This window comes from Cucurbita pepo, chromosome LG01, assembly GCF_002806865.2.
Source record: "Cucurbita pepo subsp. pepo cultivar mu-cu-16 chromosome LG01, ASM280686v2, whole genome shotgun sequence".
In the NCBI taxonomy this organism is placed as follows: domain Eukaryota; kingdom Viridiplantae; phylum Streptophyta; class Magnoliopsida; order Cucurbitales; family Cucurbitaceae; genus Cucurbita; species Cucurbita pepo.
In genome coordinates this window covers 15,960,555-15,981,381 of record NC_036638.1, presented here as the reverse complement: position 1 = coordinate 15,981,381, position 20,827 = coordinate 15,960,555, and the positions used below count along the sequence as shown (strand labels likewise).

General features: G+C 36.1%; 3 protein-coding genes across 4 annotated transcripts; 2 read left to right on the top strand and 1 right to left on the bottom strand.

Annotated features, from left to right (window-relative positions):
* Positions 1-762: 762 nt before the first annotated feature.
* Positions 763-2,429, bottom strand: LOC111791620 (protein SHOOT GRAVITROPISM 5-like). The gene is made up of 3 exons (XM_023673025.1): positions 2,274-2,429; positions 1,740-2,145; positions 763-1,414 (listed from the first exon to the last, which is right to left on the bottom strand). Exons 1-3 carry the CDS (start codon positions 2,398-2,400, stop codon positions 790-792), a joined length of 1,158 nt encoding a protein of 385 aa, XP_023528793.1. The 5' UTR covers positions 2,401-2,429; the 3' UTR covers positions 763-789.
* Positions 2,430-13,306: 10,877 nt separating this feature from the next.
* On the top strand, positions 13,307-15,307 carry LOC111779944 (protein BASIC PENTACYSTEINE2-like). Its single transcript, XM_023660164.1, has 2 exons — positions 13,307-13,431; positions 14,235-15,307. Exon 2 carries the CDS (start codon positions 14,240-14,242, stop codon positions 15,071-15,073), a length of 834 nt encoding a protein of 277 aa, XP_023515932.1. The 5' UTR covers positions 13,307-13,431; positions 14,235-14,239; the 3' UTR covers positions 15,074-15,307.
* A 2,306-nt stretch (positions 15,308-17,613) lies between these two features.
* LOC111805873 (protein BASIC PENTACYSTEINE2-like) lies at positions 17,614-20,249 on the top strand. 2 transcript variants are annotated; one of them, XM_023691157.1, is made up of 2 exons: positions 17,614-17,743; positions 19,173-20,249. In XM_023691157.1, the coding sequence occupies exon 2, from the start codon at positions 19,178-19,180 to the stop codon at positions 20,018-20,020; it is 843 nt and encodes a 280-aa protein (XP_023546925.1). In that variant the 5' UTR covers positions 17,614-17,743; positions 19,173-19,177; the 3' UTR covers positions 20,021-20,249. The 2 variants fall into 2 exon arrangements, with proteins under 2 accessions (XP_023546925.1, XP_023546916.1); XM_023691148.1 differs by lacking the exon at positions 17,614-17,743 and adding an exon at positions 18,284-18,420.
* The last annotated feature ends 578 nt before the right edge of the window (positions 20,250-20,827 follow it).

The window sequence follows — 20,827 nt, the reverse complement described above, 5'->3', positions numbered from 1 at the left end:
CACAAATGCAATGAAAACGACCCAACAACTTTCTCTTTCCTTTTTCTTTTTTTTTATCTTCCTATATATCTTTTTAAACCATTTTTTTTTAACCTTCTTTCCTTTTAATTTGCATTAGGATGGTCCCCAAAAAACAAGAAATAATACTGTGTTTCTCCTTCAACCCTCCATGTTTGTATGCCTATTTCCACTTATTTCAGACCCCTCCATTTATGATATGGGTCCATCTCCCCTTCACCAAAACCCCATCTCAAAACTACACTCTTTTTCGGGTTTTCGTTTATCATCGTGTTTAGATCGAGCTCTCTTCTCTTCTGGGCTTCACCTCATTCACTCCTTGCTGATACTCATTCCCTTCGAGGCTCAGTCTCTTCAGTCGTACTCTCCGTTGATAATACATTATAATAAAAAAGAAAGTAGAGAAAAAATGTTTGTTCTTCCAACACAATAATGAGTGATTCTTTTTATTATTGTACTTTTGAAGAATGCAAATAATGGGATTTTTTTTCTTTGCTACTAAAAACCAACATAAATTATTAAAACCTAACACCTCAAGTTTTTCGTCCCTCGAGATACTGCAATAATCATAGCATACAATAATTCAATGAAAATCATGAGTAAAAGAAGAAAAAAACCCCACATATAGATATAAACAACAAAACCAAACCCAACTCAAATTTTAATTCAATTCTTCATCTTGGCTCACATTTTATGATATGATCTTCTTCAATGTTGCNTTTTTTTTTTTTTTTTTTTTTTTTTTTTTTTTTTTTTTTTTTTTTTTTTTTTTCACTCTCCATCACCTTCTGTTGTAGCGGATGACATGTAGCTAATGGCCAATGAGGTCTCCTCCGGTGTAACGGAGCTCATATGGAAGTGTAGCCGACAAGTTTGGCAAGTGATTTCCATAATGGTGGAGCTCATTTTCCTTGTGGCTTCTTCCTTCAAGATCCTAGCTTTTTCCAACTCTGCTTGAGCTTGTTGTCGTATCATTTTCGCATTTGCGAACTCGACCTCGGCGATCTCGATCTGTCGTTTCGCCTCTCGTCGTGCTTCTTCTGCGTAAGCTTTCTCGGCGATCGCCAAATCGAGCTGACGCTCTTCCTTCGCCTCCTTGTTTGACCCAATTGAGAGTTTAAGAAACGCCGAGCTTGGAGATGAAAGATGAAGCTCGAGATCATGGTGATTCGGGAAATTAATGTTGATGTTTCGATCTAAGTTCGATGATAAAATTGGAAACCCTCGTAATGGTGTAGCCATTTGAAAGCTATGATCGGTGCTGGTCGAGGCGCCGGTGTAAGAAATCGATCGTGAGTAGGGTTGTAGTAATGGCGGTGGTAGCAACGGCGGCGGTGCATCGGACCTCAGCTGCCGGAGATTACAAGCATCTTGATGTTCTATGAAGCTCTCCACTCTGAAAAATAGTATGTAATATTAGTTATCAATACAATTCAACCTAAACATTACCTTATTTCTTCCATCTCAAGTTATCCAAAGGCTCGAAAAACGAAAGTCGAAGCTAAAAGAATGTAGTCGATAATTTTATATCGAAAAGTTAAAAATTGGGAAGCGGGTATTGAATTTAAGATTAAAATGGACAATATCATATGCAAAATTCGAGAAATTGGTAATGATAAATTAGGTCGAACTGGTTATTCTGCTTTTTCTCGAATACTCGGGTTCAAATATCTATGAACACGAACGATAAAATTGAAAAGTTAGAGAGAGAGAGAGAGGACCTAGAAAAGACACGGCCACAATCACAAGAGTGGCCACGAGTGCCACAAGTTTTGAGATGAGCTTTGAAATCAGAATGAACAGCATAAGCCTTAGAGCATTTGTCACAAACCCAATGCTTTTGATTGCTATGCTTTCTCCGGAAGTGTTTTTTGATACCGACGAGGTCACCAAGGGCATGGCGAGGGTCATGGTGGAGACAAGTGGGTTCAGGACAAACGAACACCTTTTTCTTGACTGCCTCCGCCGTCTCCGCTCTCTTGAGTAGCTTCCACGGCACCTTGTGGCGGCGGCGGTGCATTTGAAGATTCTGATCCCTTTGGAACCCTTGGTTGCATATTTCACAAACATACCGATCCGATTCCAAAAGGGTTTTTGGCGATAAGGAAACCACTTCAGCATCTGGATCTAATGCAACAACACAAAAGTGAATTCAAAGTTTGAATTTTTATGAGATGGGTATGGATAAAAATTGAAAAAGATTAAAACTTTGGATTGAAAATGGGTTAAATGGGTTAAATTTGGTTAAAATTTACCTGGGGTTCCTGCTGGTCTTCTCTTTCTTTTACTGGTGACCCCATGGTCAGAATTGGGTGGAGGAGGTGGAGAACCACCAGAAGAAGAAGCTGTAGCAGCTGCAGAAGAAGAAGAAAGTTTCAACATGGAGTGGTTTGGATGATGATGATGATGAAGAAGAAGAAGAAGAAGAAGAAGAAGCAGAAGAAGAAGAAGAAGAAGAAGAAGAAGAAGAAGAAGAATCTTGCAATATCAATCTAGAGAGAGAGAGAGAGAGAGAGAGAAAGAAAAGGAGAGAATTGGGAGTTTTGTAGGGCAAAATGAAGAATTGGGAGGGTGTTGTTATAAAAGGTTTTGATATTGAGAAAAGGGAGAGAGAGAGGAAAAAGATGATAAAAGGAGATAATTGGGAGGATGGGGCTGCTGCCTCCTCACCACCACCACCGAGATGACATTAGCTTCAAATGTTTCGGGCCCCCCTTTCATTTCTCTCTCTCAATTACCAACAAAAAAACATATATCCTCTTTTTTTTCCTACCCTTTGTAAAAAAATAAAAACAACAAACCATGCACGTGACATTCTCTCTCTTACCACGTGCCCTTCTTTCAAAATTCATTATCATCTCTCTTACCCGACCGAGAGGTTTCTACCCCTCTCTCATGTCCTAGAGGAGAACAAAAGACCCTTGGTAAGAGTGTGGAAAGCTTCCCTTACAAACGCGTTTTAAAGCCTCACGAGAAGCCCAAATAAGACCATATTTGCTAGCACTGAAATATGTTAAGAATAGAGAGGTACAATTGCAACTAACTTTCATATCACTGCAACACTACCACATAGAAAAGAAGGGAGAAACTATTCACTATTCTTGTGTTTGACATACCAACTTCGATGTTTGAGTTAGGTAGATGAATTTGAGTATGATATAGTTTTCAGATATTTATAAATAATTCTTTAATTTATATATATATATATATAAATCGACTTGAACGAAATTGAATTGAATATAGACAACATAAGGAAGGACCACCATGATCATGCCCCATTAGAAGGTCGAGGTTGAGGAGGTGGATTGTGCATCAACCCGATCTCGTATCTTCAACTTTGGGGTTATTGTTTGATTTCGAAATGACTTCTAATACATACGTATACGTATATAGATACATACGTATACGTACATAGATACATACGTCCAAAAAGTAAAAAGTTATGATAAAGTTTAGTATTAAAATGCTTGAGTAAACATTAGGTTTAGAATATTCTTAATATAGTCTTTTTTTTTACTTTAATACTAAACTTTGCTTTCTTCTTTTATCATTATCTTTTTTAAAGTTTCTTTTTATGGGTACTTTTAACTTTTATAAATATTTTTTTATTGACATTGTGTATTATTGGTATTCAATAGCGATATTACATCACACTGATTTTGAGTGTAACAGTTTAAGTCAATTGCTAAAAAATATTGTTTGCTTTGGCTCGTTATGTATCGCCGTCAATCTCACAATTTTAAAACGTGTCTATTAGGGAAACTTTCGTTTCCCTCTCTGTTTAGCATTCTTGTACTAAAGAATCTTTCTAAAAATATAAATTTAATATTTATTAATGTTTCCACATTTTCATCCTAAAATTTGATCATTTGAATCTCCACGGACAACTATTCTTAGCTTATAATAAAGAGACAAAAAAGAGTTCTACTCATGGTTGACTAACACGAGACTTTCTAGCATGTTTTGTCTTCACTCATATTCATGGCAGAAAAACTTTTAGAAAATTACTCAATATAAAATTGATCCAAGCAAAACATTCTTAATATTAGAGTTCCTTTGATTGAGCCACCAAATAAAAAGGCTTTCTTTAGGCTTTTCCTTTTGAATTTCTTCTCAAAATTTTAAAACACATTCACTAGGGAGAGGTTTCGACGCTCTCCAACATATGTGATCTTTCCCTTTAAAGAATACTTCGTTTCACTCTCCAACCGATGTGGGGTCTCACAAACCACCCCCTTGAGGACCCTGTATCTTCACTAACACACCACCTTGTGTCTGACTCTGATATCATTTGTAATAGCTCAAGCTCACTGATAGCAGATATTATCTGCTTGAGATCCCACATCGATTGGAGAGGGGAACAAAGTATTCATTATAAGGGAGTCGAAACCTCTATCTAGTACCCGTGTTTTAAAATTGTGAGGTTGACAGCGATACGTAACAGGCTAAAACAGACAATATTCGTTCGTGGTGGGCTTGGACTGTTACATATCATATCCTCAAAATCGCTCTTATTTAGGTGTGGTCTCAATTCATTCATGTACTCTTTTATTCAAGTGTCACATATATTTTACCACATAACATGAACATAATTGGATAATTAATGAACTAAGTTTCATATGTTTATAGTAATCAAAAGTGGGTTAACAATTAAATTTGTAATGAGCACATATTAANAAAAAAAAAAAAAAAAAAAAAAAAAAAAAAAAAACATACATTCTTAAATTTACACAATTATGAATTTAGGGTTTTAATTTGTAACAACTCAACCCCACCACTAGCCGATATTGTCTGCTTTAGTTCATTACGTATCGTCATCAGCCTCACAATTTTAAAAACCGTCTACTAGGGAGAAGTTTCAACACCCATATAAAAAATATTTTGTTCTCTTTTCTAACTTATGTGAGATCTCACAATTCACTCAATTGGGGGCCCAGCATCCTCGATACTACACCACTTGATATCTGGCTTTGAAAATTAGGGGCGTTACATAATCGATACGAACTCCAAAGTTCTCCGGGTGAGACGGTAGTATTGATAGAAAATAGATAAGAATTTGAAAAAATAGTTTAGAGAAAGTTGAGAATCCAACAAACTCAACTTTTGTTTGTTGGTTTGTTGTTGAAGCAGTAAAAAGAGATTTGAACTTTAGGTGCCTTTCTTTTTAGCTGTCATAGAGAGACAAACCAAAACACACTTTCACTAAAGGGAGAAAATTGTGTTATAATAAATATAATGAGTTTGACTTCAAAATATATATTTATATTTATTTATAAAAGTTTAAAACTTTAATTTGCTGAGCTGGAAAGAACATAATCATGCCTCCCAAATGTGTTGGATTCCAAATCCAATTTTAAACAACTTTAATTATAACTAAAACACAATTACACTTTTTCATTTTTTGTCTTAATCAAAACTTCCTTAATTAATCCCCAAATTATATTCTTTAATTGCACCTACCTACCTACCTACTTTTACAAATTCCCCTTTTCCCCTTCTCTCTAAAAGCTCAAAAAAGTGGGGAAAAAAAAAGAGTTATTTCCGCTAAAAATATGTCGAAGTGAACATAGTTCATCATTAACGTGTATGCATATTGCAGGTGTTCATATAATCCGAGAACCCAAGAAAACTAGGTTGGATTTTTGTTCAGTTTGGGTTGGGGTTGATTTTTTGAAAAATCGAAAATTTAGGTTAGTTTACAGGTTGATATTTGTTGAGTTACCCAAATTTACCCTACTTTTAAGATTATTATGAACTTTATGAGNTTTACAAATTCCCCTTTTCCCCTTCTCTCTAAAAGCTCAAAAAGTGGAAAAAAAAAGGAGTTATTTCTCCTAAAAAAGATGCGAAGTGAACATAGTTCATCATTAACGTGTATGTATATTGCAGGTGTTCATACGATCCAAGAACCCAATGAAACTAGGTTGGATTTTTGTTCGGTTTGGGATGGGTTGAATTTTTGAAAACTAAAAAATTTAGGTCAGTTCACAGGTTGGTATTTGTTGAGTTACCCAAGTTTACCCTACTTTTAAGATTATTATGAAATTTATGAATCTTTGACTTTTATAACTCGTGTTAATGACGACTTTGACTGGTAACTGTTTGATATTGAGATTTTAGTTATTCCTATAATATGTATGGTAAATAAGTAGAAAATGTTGGATCTCAAGGAAGTGGATTGTGAGATCTCACATCGATTAGAGAGGGAACGAAACATTTCGTATAAGAGTATGGAACCTCTACCTATCAGATAACAGGTCATGTATGTTNATAATATGTATGGTAAATAAGTAGAAAATGTTGGATCTCAAGGGGGTGGATTGTGAGATCTCACATCGATTAGAGAGGGAACGAAACATTTAGTATAAGAGTATGGAACCTCTACCTATCAGATAGTATGTCAGTAATGGAATTGGGCGGTTACAAAAGTTAACCCACAAATACTCGGAGTAACCTTGATTTTCCAAAGAGGTAAGGAGAAAGGAAGAGTAAAAATAGGGAAGGGTAAATATGAAAGAGAAAAGCATTGTGATATCACATGTTGAGAAAGGTAAAAAAAGCAATAAGTGGGAGCAGTAAATTATGGTAAATCATAGATATGTACGTATTTATAATATGCAGAGGTTGATACAGACAGACATGGCCTGAAAATGAATTAGGTATATTTGTCTTTCTCATTTCCTTTCCTTTCCTTTCTACTCTCTTTCACTTCCACCTCACCTCACTCTGCTGTGCTGTGCCTTTGTGTTCTTTCTTTCCCACTCATTTTGACCCTTTCTTCTTTTTCATTTCCCTCTTACTTTACTACGCAAAACATTAAACTTCCATTAACACATAAAAAAGACAATACATAAAACAAAACACAACATGTTTCCACATTTGTTCCACCCCAAAAATCCATTTCTCGAACCAATCAAATCGACCCGAGAAGTCGATATGTTACGTTAGTTTGTTTTTGTTGTGTGTTTGTATATATATGTCGAAGATTCGTATAACAGCTCAATCCCATCACTAGTAGATATTGTCTTCTTTGAGCTTTCCCTAATAGGTTTTCCCTCAAGACTTTTAACATGCATTTGTTAGGGAGAGGTATCCTCACCCTAGTAAAGATTGCTCTGTTCTCCTATCCAACTGAGGTAGGATCTCACAATCTCACAATCCACCTTGCTAGCAATCATTCCTCTCTACAATCAACNACATTTGTTCCACCCCAAAAATCCATTTCTCAAACCAATCAAATCGACCCGAGAAGTCGATATGTTACGTTAGTTTGTTTTTGTTGTGTGTTTGTATATATATGTTGAAGATTCGTATAACAGCTCAATCCCATCACTAGTAGATATTGTTTTATTTGAGCTTTCCCTAACAGGTTTTTCCTCAAGACTTTTAACATGCATTTGTTAGGGAGAGGTATCCCACCCTAGTAAAGATTGCTCTGTTCCCCTATCCAACTGACGTAGGATCTCACAATCTCACAATCCACCTTGCTAGCAATTATTCCTCTCTACAATCAATATGGGATCTCACAATCTACCTCGCTGACACACTACTCGATATCCACCCTTCTTCATAGCTCAACGTCCTCACTAGCACATCATCCCGTGTCTAGCTCTGATACCATTTGTAATAGCTCAAGCCCTAAAAACGGTTCAACTAATGTGGGATCTCACTGTTGGATGATGAAAGTCCCCCGTCGACTAATTTAGAGAATGATCATGGGTTTATAATCAAGGAATACTATCTTCATTGGTATGAGACATTTTGGGAAAGCCCAAAGCAAAGCCACAAGAGCTTATGCTCAAAGTAGACAATATCATACCATTTTGGAGAGAGTCGTGTTCATCTAATATGGTATCAGAACCATGCCTTAAATTTAGTCGTGCCAATAGATTGANAATCTACCTCGCTGACACACTACTCGATATCCACCCTTCTTCAGAGCTCAACGTCCTCATTAGCACATCATCCCGTGTCTGGCTCTGATACCATTTGTAATAGCTCAAGCCCTAAAAACGGTTCAACTAATGTGGGATCTCACTGTTGGATGATGAAAGTCCCCCGTCGACTAATTTAGAGAATGATCATGGGTTTATAATCAAGGAATACTATCTTCATTGGTATGAGACATTTTGGGAAAGCCCAAAGCAAAGCCACAAGAGCTTATGCTCAAAGTAGACAATATCATACCATTTTGGAGAGAGTCGTGTTCATCTAATATGGTATCAGAGCCATGCCCTAAATTTAGTCGTGCCAATAGATTGGTAAATCCTCAAATGTCGAACAAAGAACTTCAAAAGAAAAGGAGTCGAGCCTCCTCGAAGACATAGTAAAAAATGACTAAGACTCAAAAGGAAATTGAGCCTCGATTAAGGGGATGCGTACTTTGTTCGAGGGGAGGTGTTGAATGATGAAGATCTGGGACAATATCATACTATTGTGGAGAGTCGTGTTCATCTAACATGATATCAGAGCCATGCCCTAAAACTTAGTCGTGCCAATAGATTGGTAAATCCTCAAATGTCGAACAAAGGACTCCAAAAGAAAAGGAGTCGAGCCTTCTCGAAGGCATTTTAAGACTCCAAAAGAAAAAAAAGAGTCCAACCTCAATTAAGGGGAGACATACTTTGTTCGAGGNGATCTCACTGTTGGATGATGAAAGTCCCCCGTCGACTAATTTAAAGAATGATCATGGGGTTTATAATCAAGGAATACTATCTTCATTGGTACGAGACATTTTGGGGAAGCCCAAAGCAAAGGCACAAGAGCTTATGCTCAAAGTAGACAATATCATACCATTGTGGAGAGAGTCGTGTTCATCTAATATGGTATCAGAGCCATGCCCTAAATTTAGTCGTGCCAATAGATTGGTAAATCCTCAAATGTCGAACAAAGAACTTCAAAAGAAAAGGAGTCGAGCCTCCTCGAAGACATAGTAAAAAATGACTAAGACTCCAAAAGAAAAAAAAGAGTCTAGCCTCAATTAAGGAGAGACATACTTTGTTCGAGCGGAGGGAGGTGTTGGATGATGAAAGTTCCACATCGACTAATTTAGGGAATGATCATAGGTTTATAATCAAGTCATGAGAGGTTAGACTCAAAATCGACAATATCATACCATTGTGGAAAGTCGAGGTTGATCTAATACTCATCATTTGATAAGGTTGAATTAAAAAAGAGTTAAAAAGATAAGAGGAAAGTTTTAATTTTTTTGGTGGGAAAATTAATTAGAAGGGTTAGCAGAGCACGTTGGGTTATCAGACCTGACCTTACCTAACAAAAAAAACTTTTGTCAGCCTCTTTGTATCTCTCTCTCTCTTATAATTCATTTTAGAGACAGTACAGCAGAGAGACACAAGATTTGAAGGAAAACAAGAATGAAAATTCCTTACAGCTAGAGAAAACAAACAATCTGAAACAAACAAACAGACAAACAACAAACGAGAGGTGAGAGAGACACAGACATGTTTGGTTTTTATTTTCTTTTCTTTGTTGGTGATGATTCATGGAGAGGGTTTATGATTGAGTTTCAGTGGGAGTGTGTTGAAGGAGAAGAGAATGAATCAACTTTGGTTCACTTCTTTGAATACCAACAACAGAATTCAGACAAATCTTCACTTATTTCCTCGCTGCAACCCATTGCTGCTTTTATAACCCTTTGTTTTCACCTTCTCTCTAATCATTTTTTTTTTTTTTTTGTACGATCCCACGTGGGTCGGTTGGTTGGGAGGAGAACGAAACACCCTGTATGAGAATGTGAAAGTCTCTCACGAACAGACGCATTTTAAAAATTGTAAAGAAAAACTTAAAGAAAAAATCCAAAAAAGACAATATCTACTCACGATAGGCTTAAACGGTTACACCCTGAACTTCACATTATTAGACTATTTGGTATGGCGTATTGGATATGACTTTTAAACAAGATCTGTTTAGGTAGTGAGTGGGTTCATAAATCTATGACCATAGCTCTAGCATTTACTAACTTTGTCCAAAAGATTACCCTATTTGTAAATAAAACTTAGGAAGATCTCATAGGTGGGCCTTATATAATAAAAACCTTAAAGCAAAATGTTGTATTACTATTGAAATAAATACATATTCGTTAAAAACTATGTCTAATAAATACGTTTTCTTTGGACAACATATGTGAAGTATGGAGATTTAAACGTTTGAATAAAGGCGTACACGAGTTGCGTTGGAGAAATCTCTTAGATCAACATGAAATTTGGGGTAGGTTGGTTTGGCAACCCAAGCAACCCAAGTAGAATTGTCGAGTTGTTTTTTTAGTTATTTAAAAATTTTCTACTTATTTACTATACATACATATTTGTTCAAAACGATGTCACGTCTCCCGATATCTGGCTCTAATACCATTTGTAACAGCCCTAGCCCACCGCCAATAGATATTGTTCGCTTTGACCCATTACGTATTGTCTAGCCTCACGATATGAGAGATTTACTCATTTTTATGAGTAATGTTTGGTTCCCTCTCCAATGAATGTTGATGGTAACATGTTTGTTCATATCATTTATTCACATTTTTGTTTTTAATAAAATGTTAGTTTGTAAAATATTTATTTATTTTCAGACATTTAATTAAGACTTGTAGATTGTCTTAAGGCAATCTATAGGAGGTTCCTAACCTATTCAATTCATAAAATTTTCATTTATTTGAACCCAACCCAATTCAAAAGGTACAAGTTAGATTTAGTTGATTGAGTTTTTTGAGTCACGAGTTCTTTTAATTCACCTACAAATTTTGATGTTCAACTTAGGTTAACCGTTATGGGTTGGTCTATTTATTGATCAATAAGAGTCGTGTAATAAAAAGTGATTTGAAGTTAATGAGTTGAAAATATGATAGCCACCTACCGAAGATTTAATATTTTTAGAAAAAAAATAATACAGATGACAACATAATGATAATCTATAACTCATAATACTAAAAGTAATAAAAAAAAAGTTTTCCAAAGATTGAATACTCTACTTATTACTTACTACTGTAACCGTGTATACTTGTACCAATAATTTTAATCTTTTTAAATGCATGTTGTTATACACGTGCACAACCTATCACAAATTCAAAGGGAGTGGCGAAGGTATCGTCTTCAAATATGATATAAACCAAGAAACATCAATCATACAATATATTTCAATGAAGATGTGAAGAAAATGTTGAAATTATCAAAAGAGATTTCAATTCATGCCACGTTGAAGAAAAATGAAGTTTCATTGTTATAAATTTTGGGAAGATTACAATTTAGAGCAATTTAAAGTTATTGTATTTCATTTATGTATTTTAAGATTTTTTATTTACTTTAGGTTACATTTACATGTTAATTATGACTATAAAGTATGAATGATACAACTCTTGGAATGCCTTTAGTAGTTTTATTTTGAGGTTATATAAAGTCATATACGTTGTATTTCTAAGTAGACTTGGAAAATACAGTCAAAGGATCATTTGTGCTTTCTTTAGCCAATTTTATGTAGTTTAAGTTGCATGTAGAATCATTCAACCTCGACATGATCCATCTTGTTTGTGGAATGATTCGAATCTCAAGTGTTCATAAACATGAACATGTTTACTTCAACATGAAATAGGGTCGAGCCTATTTAACCATTTCGATGGTTTTATCCATTTAACGAGTCATAGCACATCAAAATCAACGATTCAATTGCATCATGAGTGTTATAGCTCACATACATGTTTCTTCTAATAGCTCAATTAAAAGTTAAAAGTTCATAAATAGGCTTTTGTTTGATGGCCCAAAAACAGGATAATGTGGACCACTCAGCCCAAATGACAGCAAAATCGACTATAAAACTCCTCAGAGCTCAACTTCTTTTAACGAGGCACGAAACTCGAGATGCCCCAATGACTTGCCTTTGACCTCCAATTTTCAAGGTTTTGTTATTGTCTAGTTGAACATGAGCTAGCATAGATGTGGGAGCTAACTAAGAGTTAGGATGTACAAATGCTTTCCGAGTTTAGTAAAGATAATGTTGATGCAAGTGCACGAAGTAAAAGAGGGTTCACGTGTTAGTTATGCATATGAAGCAGTTGACTTTGAACAAGTTGAAAACGTCGTAATAATTAAGGAACTGACAACGTGATTGACATTGTTAATCAACCAGCCTGCCCTTGGATAACGTTGGTTAACTCTCAAAGAGAATTCTCTACTTGGTTTGAGTGATGTTACCCGTAGAGAATGAAGTAGTGAGAGTATTTTCTATAACGGTTGGTAGTGACCTTTTGAGATACAAACTTTTTTTAGATTTAACAATGAGAAGTATAAAGACACTTAAGCGTATTGCAACTTCCGAGTATTTGAAAGAAAAGTGGGAGAGAGAGATATGAAGTTTATCTTAGTATGCCTAGAATAGGAGAAAAAATCTTTTAAAGTTTTCGAGAATATGAGAAAGATTACTCGTTAGTTGGTCATGTCTTGTGAGATCCCACATCAAGAGGGGAACGAAACATTCTTTATAAAGGTGTGGAAACCTCACTCTAGCAGACCCGTTTTGAAAACCTTGAGGGGAAGCTTAAGAGAAAGCCCAAAAAAGACAATATTTACTCGTGGTGGGCTTGAGCCGTTACAAATGATATTAGAGCCAGACACTGAACGATGTGTCAGCGAGAACACTGAGCCCAGAAGGGGAGAGGGTGGAATGTGGGATCCCACATCGATTGGAGAGAGGAACGAGTACGAGTGAGGACGTTAGGCCCTGAAAAGGGTGGATTGTGAGATCCCACATAGCCCAAAGAGAACCATATCTACCAGTGGTATGAGCTTAATTAAGAGACATCAATTTCTCAGATAGTATCAAAAACCTGATGTAATCTTAATTACCAACGAGACGTTACAAAGGATTAAGAAGTGAATGCAAACTATGTAGTTACGAATTAAATATAAGGTGGAATCTCAACTATTATTAATTGATTTATAATATATTATACTTCTTTATTTAAAAAAAAAAAATACAAAGTTTTTACTTTTATATTTTAAAATTTTAAAAAAAATATAGATACCATTCCTAAAATAGTTTTTAAAATGCTAAATAATTATTTTTTCTTTTCTAAAAAAAAAAAAAAAAAAAATTAAAACACAACCAATCAACAAAATATTATTATGGTTTCTTGAAAAAGAAAAAAAAAAAAGAGGAAAAATATGATAAAATTAAGAAAATATTATTTGGTACAATTTTTTCTTCGCCTTTGCCGACTTCTAATTTCTTAATTTTCTTTTACTAATAATATAAATAATATATATATTAGAAAAAAAAAAACAACCTTCTCTTTTTTCACTCACTTTTCTTGTCTTTGCCTTTTACGCCCTTTCCTCTCTCTCTCTCTCCTCTCTCTGTTTCTCTCTGCTCCGGCAAAACCCTAAAGTGCCGGTTACACTCACCCGAGTAAGTTTTCTCTCTCCTCTTGTCTCTCTCTCTCTCTCTCTCTCTAAATATATGGGTCCTTGTGTTCTCTTTGACCATCACTGACATTTATATATAAACATACCCTTTCTATATCCATTTGTGCTTTATGCTTCCTTTATTTGTATTTACCTTTATTTTTTTTTAAGATTTTTTGTTGGCTTCTGATGTGTCGAGATTCTGGACTATTTTGGTTGTGTAATCGAATGATGGGAATTTGAAATCTAAAATTTGGATCGTTTTTAGGGTTTATTGTGCAAATCCATGTTTAGCGGTTTAATTTATGTTTATCGTTGATTTTGCTTTCGCGCTATGTTTGATTATGGAAGGAGTTGGGATTTTAGTTAGTAGAAGCCCTAATTTTTAGTTTTTGATGAAGAGTTTGGTGTTAAAATCCACCCGTTTGGGTGTTGCTGGAGTTGATTTGTAATTCTCACTGTTGCGTTTGGAAGATGGTTTACTGTTTGATTACCTTTGTTTTTCTTGTAGGAGTTTAATTGCAGACTGCAGGTCAATCTTTGTATTTTGTAGGAATATCTAACTGATGCTATTTTTATGCCATCCATTTTGTTTCCTAGATCTTTTATTTCTTGGGTGATTCAAGTCCCTGTTTTTTTTTTTCCTTCCCTTTTGTAATCTTAATTTTTGTGTTTTTAATGTTTGTCTTCGTCTTGTATTTCCACGATGTTAATGACTATTTCAAGCTCTCACTCGTTGATATGTTTATAACTTAGGTGTTTCTTGAATCTAACTTGTGATCTCTGCTTGTTGTGTTTACTCATTAGTTCTAATGGACGGCGATGCGTTGAACATGCGTAATTGGGGTTACTATGAACCGTCTGGGAAAGCACAGCTTCGCCTGCAGCTCATGTCTACAATTTTTGAGCAAGATATGAAGCATTTTCTGCCTGGACGCAACCCTTCTGCTATGATTAACATGAATGGTGTGTTTCATTCACGGGGGTCTGGTGTTTCTGAACCATCAGTACCAACAAACTGGGTCAGGGATGGATGGATAAATCACAATAGAGACAAGCTTCTCAACATGTTACCTCCCAATCCAAGTTATTCCACTCATGCAGAAACTTCGGCTGCGCAACCTGTGCAAATGTTGCAAGCACATGACACATCGATAGATGAAATGGTTGGTAGGATTGATGAACCATCTGAGAAGGAATCTAAACAACTGAAGAAACGACAGAATGGAGGTGCTCCAAAAGTTCCAAAACCAAAGAAGCCTCGTAAGGCAAAAAATAATGATCCTTCAGTTCAGCAAGTGAAGGCACCGAAAAAGAAGATGGATCTTGTTATAAACGGGCTGGATATGGACATTTCTGGTATCCCAATTCCTATATGCTCTTGCACTGGAACTCCTCATCAGTGTTATAGATGGGGCTATGGTGGCTGGCAATCAGCTTGTTGTACCACAACTTTGTCTGTACATCCTTTGCCGATGAGTGAGAAGCGGCGAGGTGCAAGAATTGCTGGGCGAAAAATGAGTCTAGGTGCTTTTAAGAAGGTTTTGGAGAAACTAGCAGGTCAAGGTTATAACTTCTCTAACCCAATTGATTTAAGAAGCCATTGGGCAAGGCATGGGACCAATAAGTTCGTCACTATCAAGTAGACTAGCAGGGTATGATGCTAGAGGGCTGAGTTTGTTTTAGATGTATATATCTGTGACTGACCTTTTGCAACAATCTCGGGGTAGCTATAGCTGGTAACTTTTGTTCTTTATAGTTCATGGGTTTATGAAATTTCGAAATCTGCATCTTCTTCAATCCTGATTCCTTTTGTAATAGTTCGTGATTTATTGGATTGTTTCTTAATGCCATTTTCTTTCCATGTTTGTCTTGGATCAGTTATCTACTTATCATTTAACTTGTTCATTGCCGTGTACTCCTTCAAAATTGAGTATAGAATGTAGAATAGCACCAAAGTGAATGATATGGTGGTAGTATTTAGTTGAAGGTCAACTGGTTTGGCATTCTGCATTCTCTTTTATTTTGCTCAATGTAAATGGATGATCTAGCCATCTGTTACAGACAGAACTAACAGTTTGCCCTATGAATTTATTCAATATTTTTTCTCTGTCAACCTTTTCCTTTTTACAGAAAGTCATATAAGACTTGAATATCATGGTAATCGTGATTTTAATCAGCCTATCCAGGGACATGGCATCTGAGATGGCCGCTCATGTATATTTTGTTATAAATTCTCTTTTGTAATAACATGTTCATCTGCTAAAGTTTTTAGCTGAAGACATTAACTCGTAAGCAATTGGGAATTACAACCCTCAATTGCTCTCTCTCAACTGATAGAGAAAAAGAATGGTACCAACGTTTATTCAATAGAATTTCTTGATAGGATTATTTAGATTTTGACATGTTTATGTTGGTGTAATGCTTATTAGTAGTTGATATTGCATAACTCTTTATGGAATTTCTTCTAGTTTGTATTGAAGTCTTGCAGAGTATTATCAACAGGCTGTCTTATTCTCAGACATTCCCTGGTAATAGGACCATGGGTCTCATTTTTGTCCATGCATTTGATTCACCCCTATGACACCAGGAAACTTTGTCTCTGAAGTTAGAAGGCATAATTGGAATTTCTTTTTCAAGTTTTTGGTTACGTTTAGCTGTTGTTCATGGGTTTTGTTCTTTTACAGAGAGACATTTGTATAAAATAGCAACTGATTCCTTTCTGTTGATTATAGAAGTGAGATATTCTGGAAACTGCCTTAGCATTGATATTCAATCTAGAGTTGATTGATGAAATATAGATTATGCTTGAAGGTGAAAGATTACAGGAGGATTAGAGAGTTCACAAAGTAAATGATTGCAAGGGTTATGCTTACTTCATACTGCCAGTAGTTAGAATACTCTGTTATATGAGATGGAAAGAACTAGGTTTCTGTAGGTATTCTAAATACCTTTGAAGTTAACCATAGTCTAATTTGAGATCCCACGTTTGATGGAAAGGGGAACGAAACATTATTTATAAGGGTGTGGAAACCTCTCCCTTAGAGAAAAATTCAAAGCGGACAATATCTGATAGCAGTGAAATTAGACTGTTACAAATAGTATTAGAGTCAGATATCGGGTGGTGTACTAATAAGGACGTTGGGCTCCCAAGAGGGTGGATTGTGAGATCCCACCTTGGAAAAGGGAACGAAATATTCTTTATAAGGGTAACCTCTCCCTAACATATGCGTTTTAAAATCTTGAAGGGAAGTCCATAAAGGAAAACTCAAAGAGAACAATATCGGCTAGCAGTGGGCTTCGGCTTGAGCTGTTACATCTAAAGGCTTGACTTGTATTTTAGGTTGCAAGTTCATGGAATCTGTTCGAGATCAAATATTATTTGAGATCAAGTAGTTATCGAGTGCACAAGTTAGTCTAAATAACACTGAAAGTCAGGAAGGGTAAGTCTAAAGGGTTGTTTGATGGCCTCCCATGCACGCACGATAGTTTTGGTTGAACTATGTTGAATGTACAAGAAGTTATTGAGACAATTATGCACACTTAGGACGTATATGTTTATGCTGAAATCTTATTCTAAATACCTACCAACAGTTTTTGAAAGTAATTTCCTCTAAGAATAATGAGTTTTCTGAACTTTGAATCTCATGATTTAAACCGAAAGAAGTCATTTGAAAGCAGAACATATGTAAAATAATGTTAATGGAGAATGGGGAGAAGCTTTAGTTGAATAATTGATCTCGTACGGTATTTGAAAATGTAGACTTTTGATTGTTTTACTTGGAAGTCTATGGTTTGGAAATGATATTAGTAGAGAAGACCAATTATTTATGATTTAATAATTGAAATTGCATCACTAAACATTCCAATTAATTTGAAGGGAAAGAATAAGAAGAAATAAAAGGATTAATTATGGTGTGTCTCATGTGATTAATTGATCTCAAACATAAAAAGTATGGAAGATAATGGATTTTGCTTTTCAATTTGGTTTTATTTTTATTTTTATTTTATTTTTATTTTTATTTTTATTTTTATTTGGGGGATAAATAAATAAATTTATAAACTTGGTTTGGTTACCCTTTCCCTCTCACCTTATTTTTAAAGCGACAACTACTTCTTTGATAGATACCCATTTTTAGCTCTCTCTCTCTCTCTCTCTCTCTCTCTCTCTCTCACACAGTTCTCTCTATCTCTCTCTCTTTCTGAGGTTTCTCTCTCCTCTCTCCTCTCTCCTCTCTCCTCTCTCCTCTCTGTCTCTGTCTCTCTCTCTCTCTCCAGAAGGGCAAAACCCTAAAGAGACGTTTACACCCACCCAAGTAAGTTCTCTCTCTCCCCGACCCCTTCTTTCTCTCTCTTTTTCTCTCTCCTTCTCTCTTTCTTTCTTTCTCTCTCTCTCTCTCTCTCTCGAGTTTGAATATATGGGTCCTTCTTGTACTATTACCCCTGTTATCTGCAACCCCATATAAATATGCATTTGCTTCTTCTTTTGTTTTTGTGATTTCCTGATTTTCTGCTGCAATTTTCCTCAGATCTGTGGTTTTTGGGATTTCANCCTTCTTGTACTATTACCCCTGTTATCTGCAACCCCATATAAATATGCATTTGCTTCTTCTTTTGTTTTTGTGATTTCCTGATTTTCTGCTGCAATTTTTCTCAGATCTGTGGTTTTTGGGATTTCGGNATTTTATTTTTATTTTTATTTTTATTTTTATTTGGGGGATAAATAAATAAATTTATAAACTTGGTTTGGTTACCCTTTCCCTCTCACCTTATTTTTAAAGCGACAACTACTTCTTTGATAGATACCCATTTTTAGCTCTCTCTCTCTCTCTCTCTCTCTCTCTCTCTCTCACACAGTTCTCTCTATCTCTCTCTCTTTCTGAGGTTTCTCTCTCCTCTCTCCTCTCTCCTCTCTCCTCTCTCCTCTCTGTCTCTGTCTCTCTCTCTCTCTCCAGAAGGGCAAAACCCTAAAGAGACGTTTACACCCACCCAAGTAAGTTCTCTCTCTCCCCGACCCCTTCTTTCTCTCTCTTTTTCTCTCTCCTTCTCTCTTTCTTTCTTTCTCTCTCTCTCTCTCTCTCTCGAGTTTGAATATATGGGTCCTTCTTGTACTATTACCCCTGTTATCTGCAACCCCATATAAATATGCATTTGCTTCTTCTTTTGTTTTTGTGATTTCCTGATTTTCTGCTGCAATTTTCCTCAGATCTGTGGTTTTTGGGATTTCAGTATTTTGGAAACCCTAATTTTTTGTGCGTTCTGCATCATGGGTCTCTGATTTCTCAAGTTTTGTTCTCTTTCGGGGGGTTTTTGACTTTTGTGAATCTCCGTTTAGGGCTTCTATTTGCTTGCAATGTTGTAAATGAGAACCAGTTTTGATTTCCTGGGCCGCGGGAATGAGATCCTTGCCCTAATTTTCTCGATTGGATGTTTCTTCTTTTGTCTTCTTTGTTGAATTGAATGTTGGATCTGGAATTCTGTTTTACTACGGAATATTTAGAAGGTCGATCTATAAAATTAGTGTCTAAATCGTTTGATAATAAATTTTCAATTTCGGAGCTGCTTCTCCTTAATTGATCCTATTAATTGTCTTGTTATTTTTCCCTTTTGGATCTTTTGTTGTTTGATTTGTTTTCATTTGCGAGCCATTATGATGTGGTTGAACAATCGCCATCCAAGTACTGCTATTGGGAAGGTTCAAAACCTAAGAACTTTTCTCTCATTGTTGTTATGTTTGATGTGTAGTTCTCATGGATGATGATGCGTTGAACATGCGCAATTGGGGCTATTATGAGCCGTCCTTTAAAGGCCATCTTGGCCTGCAGCTCATGTCCCCAATTACTGAGCGGGACATGAAACATTTCTTACCCGGCCGTGATCCTTCTGTTATGGTGAATGCGAACCCAACGTTCCATCCTCGAGATTGCGTTGTCTCTGAAGCACCGGTTCATATGAACTATATTAGGGATAATTGGGGAGGTAACCCCAGAGATAGGTTTCTCAATATGTTACCTGCCAATCACAATTATCCTGTTCTTCCAGAAACTTCAGGAGCTCACTCCTTGCAGATCTTGCAGCCACCCTCTTCATCTAGGGATGAACTAGTAGCAAATAGAGTTGAAGAGCCTCCAGTTAAGAAGGAAGGTGGGAAAGCTAAGAAAAGACAGAGTAGTGAGACTGGCCCCAAAACTCCTAAAGCTAAAAAACCGAGGAAACTGAAAGATACTAGCACCGCCGTGCCTCGTGCAAAACCACCGAAGAAGAATATTGATCTTGTTATAAATGGTATTGATATGGACATTTCAGGTATTCCGATCCCGGTTTGCTCTTGCACTGGTTCTCCTCATCAATGTTATAGGTGGGGATGTGGTGGTTGGCAGTCTGCTTGTTGTACTACCAACATATCGACTTATCCTTTGCCCATGAGTGACAAAAGGCGAGGTGCGAGGATAGCTGGGCGAAAAATGAGTCAGGGTGCGTTTAAGAAGGTACTCGAGAAACTAGCAGCTGATGGCTATAATTTTGCTAACCCGATCGATTTGAGGTCTCACTGGGCACGACATGGTACTAATAAGTTCGTCACAATCAAGTAGACTAATTCTGTTGGTATTTTCAATCGTCTGCTTGAATTGTGTATATATCTGCACCCTTCTGCAGAGCTCTACTGGTAGTCTGTAGTTTCTTCATGAGTTTTATTAACATTTCATAATTGTTTACGACATTTGGACACTTTGGTTCTTTTATTTATTTTCCTCTTCAGCTTATGTGATACGTGCAAACAAAAGAATTTATCTGGATGAACTTTCATTTATTTGAGATTCCTTTTGGAAGTGTTTCTATTTCTTTGTTCCATGTTGAAGATTAGTGAAGGAAGGGAAGAAAGAACACAGGCAAACTGGAACAAGTTCATCTTCGGTTTTGCTTCAGGTCAGGGATTTGGATTGTTCATGAATTTGTGCTCTGTTTTGCTTTAGATCCTCTGGAATTGCATCTTAAACAATGATTCTTTATCTGAGCTTATGAAATTGCTGAACAAGCTTTGAGTTATTAGGAATGGAAATTTGCCTAGCTTTTTCTTGATTTGGATATTTTATTGTTGGCTGCCACATATCCTCCAATAGAAGCAAAAGTTGAAGTTTTGCTTGTCCTATGTCTTTCTCCCAGACCAAGCAATCTCACATTATCATGAAGTTTGGTGTGCACTGGTCGTTAGATTAATAGGAAACTCAGTTCTGTGGACTTTACTCAAAATTGATTTGCTCTCTGCCTAGTGGAAACGTTCCACTGCTAGCTGATATTGTTTTCTTTGGGCTTTTCCTTTCGGGCTTCCCCTCAAGGTTCTTAAAATACATATGCTAGGAGAAGTTTCCACACTCTTATAAAAATTGGGCTTTTCCTTT

Excerpts from the sequence above, each read along its gene's own strand:
- LOC111791620 (XM_023673025.1), bottom strand. The coding sequence starts at position 2,400 with ATGTTGAAACTTTCTTCTTCTTCTGCAGCTGCTACAGCTTCTTCTTCT. Across the intron at positions 2,146-2,273 it reads AAGACCAGCAGGAACCCCAG|ATCCAGATGCTGAAGTGGTT; the intron begins GTAAATTTTAAC and ends TTGTTGCATTAG. Across the intron at positions 1,415-1,739 it reads TGTGGCCGTGTCTTTTCTAG|AGTGGAGAGCTTCATAGAAC; the intron begins GTCCTCTCTCTC and ends ACTATTTTTCAG.
- LOC111779944 (XM_023660164.1), top strand. The coding sequence starts at position 14,240 with ATGGACGGCGATGCGTTGAACATGCGTAATTGGGGTTACTATGAACCG.
- LOC111805873 (XM_023691157.1), top strand. The coding sequence starts at position 19,178 with ATGGATGATGATGCGTTGAACATGCGCAATTGGGGCTATTATGAGCCG.